General features: G+C 43.3%; 1 protein-coding gene across 1 annotated transcript in view; it reads right to left on the bottom strand.

Moving 5' to 3' along the window:
• Positions 1–5,550: 5,550 nt before the first annotated feature.
• The window catches only part of LOC105806298 (cytochrome c oxidase assembly factor 7), a 25,701-nt gene continuing 20,751 nt past the window's right edge, over positions 5,551–10,500 (bottom strand). Inside the window, exon 3 of the mRNA XM_012639400.1 lies at positions 5,551–6,554. Within this exon, the coding sequence (XP_012494854.1) occupies positions 6,106–6,554 (449 nt within the window). The 3' untranslated portion in view covers positions 5,551–6,105. The remainder of the gene's footprint in view (positions 6,555–10,500) is intronic.

The raw sequence follows: 10,500 nt of genomic DNA, 5'->3' as shown, positions 1-10,500 counted from the left end.
GGGCTACATAGGAAGGCAGGATCATATCACGGGTGTGGGGAGACTTATATGTTGGGCAAAGAATGTTGGCCTTTCCCCTTTCGACAGTAGGGAGGACTGATTTATAAACTGTAATGCAATCACCATTCCTCGAGCCTGGGAGGGGCACCAGCTGGGAATAGTTTCCAATCTGGGCCCCCAGCAGGTGCAAGTCTTCTCAGTGACTCTCAGGCACTCAGGCAGTGGAGAAGGGAGATGGTAGGGGCAGCCCTCACCGCCCCTGCCCCAGGCCTGCCTCCTGCAGCTGTTTTGTACCCTCAATACCCCTAGAGAGCCTCAGCATCAGCTCCCTGGATATTAAAAGAATGGCAGCGAAAGCAGCCTGATTTAAAAGCTAGACTCCCTCACAAGCTAACAATGACACTTGGAGAGAAAGCAATTATCTAATTGTAAAATCTAGTTCTATAAAAATCTTTTCAAAGAAGCATTTATCATTCTATGATAAGTGCTATTATTTAATCATCCTTACAACCCTATTAGAAGGCTTTGTTATCCCCATCTGAGAGGTGACAAAACCCAAACACAGAAAGTAGAGTAACTTGGCCAAGGTCACACAGCCGATAAAAAGCAAAACCCAGATCGGAACCCAGGTTAAGACCTTTAGACCTAAGAACTGGAAATAGTCTGGTAACCGTCCCCCTCCGTTGCCCCCCCCCAACACAACTCCCTGCAATTCTAATGTAGAATTCACAAAAAAAGAGATCTAAACTGCAAAATAAATGTTAGGAAGCCAAAAAAGTTTCAATTTTCTCCCCAAAGCAATTACTTCCTGCTTTTAAGGAGTAGAATTTATATTTATCTCATTCTTTGTTAGGTGACCTAAACACATATGCTTAGTCTGCCTTTGACTGATTTAGAATTGTCCGTATCTGTCGGATCTGAAGCCTAAGCATTTCCCCTCTGCCATCCTGCCCTTCACAAAAATTTGCAAGCAATTTCATAAAATAAAAATGCAATTAATTTCTAAATCAAAAAAAAAATCGCCAAACAGCTCATAAAGTTTCTCCTCCCCATCCCTATCCCACAGGCTCCAAATCAATATGAATAGCTCCCACTGTCCACCTAGCTGCCCAAGCTAAAAACCTGCTTTGGGTTTTTTCACCGTATGCTTGCCTCCACCTTCCCCCTACCCCCACGTGGCTCAATCTTGCTTATTCAGCTGCCTCAGCCTCTCACTGCCTCCCTTCTCCTTGCCTGCTAGGCCTTAGCTCAGGTCCCACCATGCCTCACCTTGACCTTTGCAGCCCTCTCCTGACGGGTCTCCCTGCCTCCAGTTGTTCCCCCTCCAATTCATTGTCTGCACTGGGTGATCTTTCTAATTTCCAAAAGTGATCATTTCATTTTCCTGCTAAAAACACTTTAGAGACTCTGCATTACCCACAAAATAAAAGCCAAATCCTTAGACCCTCAGGCCTTTCCCTCCCTCTCTTGGACTCTTGCTTCCCTTTCTCACAGCATTGAGCCCTATACTGTCAGATTTTAGTGAGAACACAAACCACTAGCCAATTAGGGACCTTCTTCCCCATTAGACCATCAGGCCATCTCTGAATTTCCTGTGTTCAGCCCAAGCCTGGCATGGAGGAAAGTGTAGAAAATAGTTGCTAATGATGATTCAAATGCCTGCAGGCTAGAAGACAAAATAATGATACTGCTTGCTGTGACCAGACTCTAAAAACCCATTTTCAAACGTTGCCTCAAAGGCTGCACAAAAGTCAGAAACTCATCCATAATGGCTCTTATCAACCTATTGCCTCCCACAGCAGCCTGGGTACAAATGGCTTTGGATCCTTCTGAACAGTACATTATTATTCTTTGCATTTTAATAATTTTCATGAACTATCACATTTGACACCATTAATGCTCACTCCATTGTTCCCAGCCCCGTCCAAATGTGTGACTCAGGAAGGCAGGTACCAGAGGTCCCGGGCAGGAACTGGTTTATAAAAAAATAATCCAGCACATCACCCACCTAAAAAACAAGTAAACCTAATTTTTCAAAACCACAAACCCATTATTTAATTGAAAAGGTGCGATTCTTAAAAAAATGATTAAGCAACATGAACATTATTGTGCCAAAGAATGCCAGTAGGTGGTGGGATAGTGAGGGGTAATGGTTTTGTCTATGTTCCAAACTGCATTTTCTGAGAACATATTAATTTTATAACCCAAAACTTCAAACCTTGTATTTCTTGCTCTGTCACCTGGGCTAGAGAGCAGTGGTGTTATCATAGCTTACTGCAACCTCAAACTCCTGGGCTCCAGCAATCGTCCTGCCTCAGCCTCCCAAGTAGCTAGGACTGCAGGCACGTGCCACCACACCTGGCTAATTTTTCTATTTTTTGTAGAGACAGGGTCTCACTTGTGCTCAGGCTGGTCTCGAACTTCTGGGCTCAAGCGATCTTCCTACCTTGGCCTCTGAGAGTGCTAGGATTACAGGTGTGAGCCACCACACCATCCTGTATTTTTTAAAATAGTAAATGTTTAGTTTTAAAAAAAAATTGTGGTAGAATGCATGTAAAATTTACCATCTTAACCATTTTTAAATGCATAGTTCATTAGCGTTAGGTATATTCATTGTTATGCAACTAATCTCCAGAACTTTTTCTGTTTTTTTTTTTTTTGAGACAGAGTCTGGCTCTGTTGCCCTGGCTAGAGTGCCGTGGCGTCAGCCTAGCTCACAGCAACCTCAAACTCCTGGGCTCAAGCAATCCTACTGCCTCAGCCTCCTGAGTAGTTGGGACTACAGGCATGCGCCACCATGCCCGGCTAATTTTTTCTATATATTTTTAGTTGTCCAGCTAATTTCTTTCTACTTTTTAGTAGAGACGGAGTCTCGCTCTTGCTCAGGCTGGTCTCGAACTCCTGACCGTGAGCGATCCACCCGCCTCGGCCTCCCATAGTGCTAGGATTACAGGCGTGAGCCACCGCTCCCGGCCCAGAACTTTTTCATCTTACAAATTTGAAACTCTATACCCATTTCTCCCTTACCTCAGCCCCTGGCAACCACCATCATTTCTGAGTTCATATAAAACTCACACATGGCCGGGCGCGGTGGCTCACGCCTGTAATCCTAGCACTCTGGGAGGCTGAGGTGGGAGGATTGCTCAAGGTCAGGAGTTCGAGACCAGCCTGAGCAAGAGCGAGACCCCGTCTCTACTAAAAATAGAAATTAACCGGACAACTAAAAATACATAGAAAAAAAATTAGCCAGGCGTGGTGGTGCACGCCTGTAGTCCCAGCTACTCGGGAGGCTGAGGCAGAAGGATCACTTGAGCCCAGGAGTTTGAGGTTGCTGTGAGCTAGGCTGACGCCATGGCACTCTAACCCGGGCAACACAGTGAGACCCTGTCTCAAAAAAAAAAAAGAAAAACAACCTCATACATGTGTTTAGATACCTCATATACAGCATTTATCCTTTTGTGACTGGCTTATTTCACTTAGCATATCACCAAGGTTCAACCATGCTGTAGTGTCAGAATTTCCTACCTTTTTAACTGAATAATATTCCATAATAGTATTTTATGTACATACCACATTTTGTTTATCCATTCATCTGTTGATGGACATCTGGGTTGCTTTCACCTTTTGGCTATTGTGAATAATGCTGCTGTGAACATTGATATACAAATACCTCTTGGTAACACTACTTTCAATTCTTTTGAATATGTACCTAGAAATGGAATTGTTGGATCATATGGCAATTCTGTTTTTAGTTTTTTTGAGGAATTGCCATACTGCTTTCCATAGCAGCTGCACCATTTTTACATTTCTACCAACAGTGCACAAGGGGTCCAATTTCTCTATATCCTTGACACTACTTTTTTAATAGTAGTCATCCTAATGGGTGTGAGGCAAATCATTGTGGTTTTGTATTTTTAATACATTTTATTTTTTAGAGCAATTTTAGGTTCTCCGCAAAACTGAGAAGGTACAGAGATTTCCCATATACTCTCCTCCCTCACATATGCATAGCCTCCCTCATTAACATCTTCCACCAAAGTGGTTCATTTGTTACAACTGATGAACCTACACTGACACATCATTATCACCCAAAGTCCACAGTTTATATTAGGGTTCACTCTTGGTGTTGCACATTGCAGAGGTTTGCATAAATGTATAATGACATATACCCACCATTAGAGTATCGTACAGAGTAGTTTCACTGCCCTACAAATCCTTTATGCTCCAACCATCCATCCCTCCTTCCCCCAACCCCTGATTTTTTTATTGTCTTCTTAGTTTTACCTTTTCCAGAATACATACCAGTGTCATAGTATTGCAATCATATAGTACATAACCTCTTCAGATTGGATTCTTTTTCTTAGTAACATTAAGGTTTCTCCATGTCTTTCTGTGGCTGGATAACATTTCTTTTTAACGTTGAATAATATTAATATTAATATTCCATTGTCTGGATGTAGCACAGTTTATTTATTCATTCACCTACTGAAGGACATCTTGGTTGCTTTCAGGTTTTGGCAATTATAAATAAAGCTGTTACAAACATCCATGTGCTTGTTTTTGTATGGACATGTTTTCAATGCCTTTGGGTAAATGCCAAGGAGGGAAATTTGCTGAATCACATGGCAAGAGCATATTTAGTTTTGTAAGAAATCACTAAACTGTCTTCCAAAGTGGTTGTATACATCTTGCATTCCACTAGCAATGAACAAGAATTCCTGTTGCTCCACGATTTTGCCAACATTTCATGTTGTCAATGTTCTGGATTTTGGCCACTCTAATAGTTGTATAGTGGTCTCATTGTTGTTCTAATGTGCCTATCCCAGATGACGTGTCACATGGAGAATCCTTTCATATACTTATTTGCCATCTGTATACCTTCTCTGGTCAGGTATCTATTAAGGTCTTTGGTCCATTTTTTAATCAGGCTGTTTTCTTACTGTTAAGTTTTAAAAGTTCATTGTGGTTTTGATTTGCATTCTCCTAGTGATTAGTGATGTTGAACATCTTTTTATAGGCTTGTTTGCCTACAGAGTTTAAGCACACCAAAAACTACATTTTAAAAATGAGCTTGATGTCTTTTAAAACCTCTGTTCTATACTTGGGAAAGTCCCTCTCCTCCATCAACTTGAGAAGCTGGCCAGCTGTGCTCAACAAACCATGCACATGGCAAGTCTTCCTTGTGAAAACAGTGGGTGGTGACAGGTATAATTGTCCTGTTATCGCAGAAAAAATAACAAGCTCGCCCCCTGGTGACAAGCTAGGAGATAATAGAAAAAACAAATGGACTACAATTTGAGACAAACAATCCAGGGAAGTTGACGGCAATGTCATGTTAAAGTCCCAGGTGACCCCTGGGTTTACATATTGATTCTACCTATTGACTTAAGACAGTGTACTTAAGTGATTTCTTTTACAGTAAACACACACACACACATATAAATCAATTTAAAAATTTTTTAAAAAAGAAAAAGCAAATGTTCTTAAAAGGCATAATTACTACCTACCTGGAATCTGGGGAGAACACCAATAACACAAATTATAAAGTAATCAAAACAGTTTATTCACAGAGACAGTTAAAAAGGTTCAGTTCCAGGGGACAAAATGTCACAGAGTCCTTGCTTACAAATTCCTAGCTGAAGTTGCCTTGGGAATAATCTGCTCCCTCAGCATGATGGGCAGCGCCAGGTGACTACACTGGGGATGCTAATTTTCAACTGTGAATATCTCTTCTAGAGAAAGGCCAGCTTATGTTTCATCTTTAACAACCCTGAAGCATAACAACCTTTAACCTTTATGTTGCATATCCCTCCTGATTTCTATGAATTTATGGAAACATCTGACTCTAAAGGCAAAAAGCAAGCCTACATCAGTAATTATGTAAGTCAGTGGGTGGCAGTCATGACTGCTGACTGAAATAAACATCACAGGCTACATCCCAGCGGGTAACACTTTGGGGCAACAGATCTCTGTAACCAGTGCTACTGATTCAAGTCCCAAGTTTTCCTGCTCCAGCAGGTTGACCTTCAAGAGTTGCATCAGGCCTCAAAAATAGGAAGGGCCAGTCTCAAGCTGTTTGTTGCCTGGGAGGGAAGTTGTGCCATATTATCCAAATGTTAAGGGTTGGACACTTTTTTGCTGTTCTTTGTGTAGCTGCTGAGCCCTACTTTTTAGCACCTCAGCTTTGGCCTCGTCCTTGTTGACACCATCCCCCAGCTTGTACATGCGGCTGGCATTGGCACAGGCCCAGACATGGCCCAGGTCACAGGCTTTCAGTGAGTATTTACATGCCAGGCCCATGTCTTTGGGAAAGCCAGGGGCACCCTGCAGGAATATGGCACTGAGGTTGAAGCAGCTGGAGGCATAGCCACCATCACAGGCCTTTGTATAGTAGTCCCTGGCCTTCCCCACGTTGGGTTTGCCATCTTCATTGACCCGTCCATCATGTGCCAGGAGACCAACATTATGACAAGCTTCTACAGACTTCTTTGCAGGCTTTTCGCATGCCATCAAAAAGCAGCTGTAGGCAGCTTTCAGGTCCTGGGTCAGTCCTCCTGAAAGGAAGGAAAGCAAAGAAAAAGTAAACCCAAGGGGAGGAGCCAAGATGGCGGATGAGAAAAGCTGCCAGTGAGAGTGTCTCTGTAAAAAAGACAAATTTTAGAAGAAAGTGAAAAAAATAAACTAGCAGAAAAACATAGATCGGGTGAAGGTCGGAAGGAAGGGTACCCGAAACTACAGGAGACTCCACGGGAAGATGTTGTGGAGAACTGGAAGGAGAAAGGTCCCGAGAGGCTTGGAGACCAGCGACAAGGGTAGGTGGAGCGGTTAACTTTCCCCTCCTTTGCATCTCGGACTGCTGGTGGGCTCCTGAGCAGTTGGAGAGACCTGCCGACACCAGCCCAGAGACGGCTGCTGCCAGTGAGCCGTGGCCTCTTGAGGACAGGGCACCAGGCTCCCAGCTCCCTCGGGGCACCTCCCCGCGCACAGATGCCATATTGCTCCATTCTCTCCTTCCCCTTCCCTACCCGTGGGTGTCCAGAGAGACAATTTAGCCATCACACAGAGGCATCTCCAAGGAACGGGACCTTTCCTTTTGGGGCCCTACAGCAGACTGAGGGGTACTCAGACTGCGAGCTCCCTATCCGCTAGCCCTCCCAGGTGCTGCTTGCCTGGGGAGTCCAGGAGAGTGGGGAAAATCCCGAGGTGGAGTGAAATCGATCCAGCTTGGGCACTCTGTAGGTGATTCGAGACCAGCACCCCTTCCCCTGGAAGGGTCAGGATTGATCTCCAGGGCCCAGGGGACAGGCCTACAGACCAGACCCCATATGCCCGGTCACAATCGCACTGCCCCGGGGCACAGAAGGGATATCTGTGAAAAAGCCTACTGAGGAATGTGTGTCTTCAGGGGCACATCAGCATGCCTGAGCGGCAACCCTCCTCCCAAAAGAGGGCTGTGCACCCATCTCAGGTTGCGATCCTGGGCAGGGAACCTCCCGGCCCACGTCATGGCCAGGAGAGATCCATTGGCCTGAGGTCCTACCTGCTGGCAGAGGCCTGGGAGAAACCACAGAATAGGGGAGGGTGGAAAGGACCGAGATCTGCTCCAGAGTGCAGGTCTCAGACAGCCCCACCCCGCAAGCCCAGACTTTTCGGCTGAGTGGAGCCATTTCAGCCCCTCCCGGCAGCTTTGCACAGAAGCAAAGAACAGACCTTTGACCCCTGCTAACAGCATTTGTGGAGCTTGAGGGCAGGCTCACCCAACCCAGCCCCACCCAGACTCACTCCCGGACCTGCCCCCACCGAGGTGGAGAATAAGGACACACCTGGAAGTCCCAGGGCCCCACCCACCACCCGAGGCACAAGAGGCCTCTCCAGAGGAACAAGAGCTGGTTATAGGACCCAAAAACAGCACTGCAGCTCCCTCCTCCCAGCAAGTGCCACCTACTGACACGGAGGTCATTCTGCACACCCTTTTACTGCATCTACTGATTCATCATAAAGGGTGTGGTTGAATCTCGCCCACAAACACCACCTGCTGGCTCAGAGACTAAACAGGGCGTCTCATTATCTAAACAAAAATCTAAAGGCAAGAAGGAACAACTGATCCAGATGGGAAAGAGCCAGCGAAAGAACTCTGGAAGTATGCAGAATCAAACGGAAAGCACACCCCCAAAGAGGAACAACAGCTCTCTAGCAATGGACATTAACCAAACTCAGAACACTAAAATGACAGAAGAAGAATTTCAAACATGGATTGTAAGAAAACTCAATGATATACAAGAAAAAATGGATAACCAACACAAAGAAACCACAAAAAAAATCCAGGACTTGGAAGAAAAATTCACTAAAGAAATTGAAATATTAAAGAAAAGTCAAACTGAATTCCTGGAAATGAAGAATTTATTCAAGGAACTACAAAACACAGTGGAAAGCCTCAAGAACAGGGTAGATGAAACAGAAGAAAGAATCTCGGGGATTGAAGACAACTCCTTCCAATTAATAAGTCAGTCACAGAGATTGAGCAGATAATTAAGAGAAAAGAAATAAGCCTACAACAAATGTGGGATTATGTGAAAAAACCAAACCTGAGGGTGATAAGGATTCCCAAAGGTGAAGAAGAAAACATGCAAGGGCTGGATAAGCTATTTGAAGATGTAATAGAGGAGAATTTCCCAGGCCTTGCTAAAAATCTAGATATCCAGGTACAAGAAGCTCAAAGGACCCCTGGGAGATTCAATGCAAATAGGAAGACACCACGTCATGCAGTCATCAGATTGACCAAAATAGCCACTAAAGAGGCCCTTCTATGAGCTGTAAGGTGAAAGAAACAAGTAACATACAAAGGAAAGCTCATCAGAATAATGCCAGACTTCTCAACTCAAACCTTACAAGCAAGAAGAGACTGGGGCCCCATTATCACTCTTCTGAAACAGAATAATGCCCAGCCTAGAATCCTGTACCCTGCAAAACTAAGTTTTGTATATGAAGGAGAAATAAAAACATTCTCAGATAAGCAAAGACTGAGGGAATTCACCAAGACAAGCCCTCCAAGAAGTACTCAAAACAGAACTACACAAGGATCAGCACAATAAACACTCACAAATGTAAAACCACTCAAAAGCTAAAGATCAAAGGCTAAATCCCACAATGGCTCAAGAGAGAAAACAAAGCAACAAAATGCAACTCAACAGAATGAACAGTAATTTGCCCCACCTATCGGTGCTCTCAATAAATGTGAATGGCTTGAACTCCCCTCTCAAGAGACATAGGCTGGCCGAATGGATAAAAAAATACAAGCCAAGTATCTGCTGTCTTCAGGAAAGGCATCTAACCTGCAAGGATGCATTTAGATGCAAGGTAAAGGGGTGGAAATCAATATTTCAAGCAAATGGAAGCCAAAAGAAGGCTGGGGTGGCAGTATTGATCTCAGATAACTTAGTTTTAAAATCAACAAAAGTAATGAAAGACAAAGAGGGTCACTATATAATGGTGAAGGGTACAGTTCAACAAGAAGACATAACAATTCTAAATATGTATGCACCCAACTTAGGTGCACCCAGATTCATAAAGCAAACTCTACTTGATCTAAACAAATTGATAGACAGCAACACCATAGTAGTCGGAGACCTTAACACCCCACTGACAGGACAGATCCTCCAAACAGAAAATTAACAAAGAAATAATGGACTTAAACAGAACTCTAGAACAAATGGGCCTGACTGACATTTACAGGACATTCTACCCAAAAACCACTGACTATGCATTCTTCTCATCAGCTCATGGGACATTCTCTAAGACTGACCATATTCTAGGACACAAAGCAAGTCTTAAAAAATTTAAAACAATAGAAATTATACCATGCATATTCTCAGATCACAGTGGAATAAAAATAGAAATCAACCCCAACAGAAACTCTAATCTCTACACAAAGTCATGGAAATTAAACAATCTTCTGCTGAATGATCACTTCATAAACGAGAAAATAAAGATGGAAATCAAAAGATTCTTTGAACTAAATGACAAAGGTGACACAAGTTATCAAAATCTGTGGGTCACAGCCAAAGCAGTCCTGAGAGGAAAGTTTATTTCCATAAATGCCTATATCCAAAAGTCAAAAAGATCACAAATAGACACCCTAATGAATTGACTCAAAGAACTGGAAAAAGAAGAACAGACCAACCCCAAACCCAGCAGAAATCAGAACTAAATGAAATTGACAACAGGGAAACTATACGGAAGATTAATAAAACAAAAAGTTGGTTCTTCAAAAAAATAAACAAAATTGACCGCCTTTGGCTAGACTAACGAAAAATGGAAAAGAAAAATCTCTAATAAGCTCCATCAGGAACAAAAAAGGAGAAATTACAACTGATGCCATGGAGATTCAAGATATAATTTATGAATAGTACCAAAATCTTTATGCACACAAACTGGAAAATGTGGAGGAAATGGACAAATTTTTAGAAACACACAGTCTCCCTAGGCTCAGCCAGGAAGAAA

Source organism: Propithecus coquereli, unplaced genomic scaffold (genome assembly GCF_000956105.1).
Source record: "Propithecus coquereli isolate 6110/MARCELLA unplaced genomic scaffold, Pcoq_1.0 Scaffold14, whole genome shotgun sequence".
In the NCBI taxonomy this organism is placed as follows: Eukaryota; Metazoa; Chordata; class Mammalia; order Primates; family Indriidae; genus Propithecus; species Propithecus coquereli.
The sequence above is the reverse complement of the archived record's forward strand: the minus strand, read 5'-3'. Positions and strand labels throughout refer to the sequence as shown.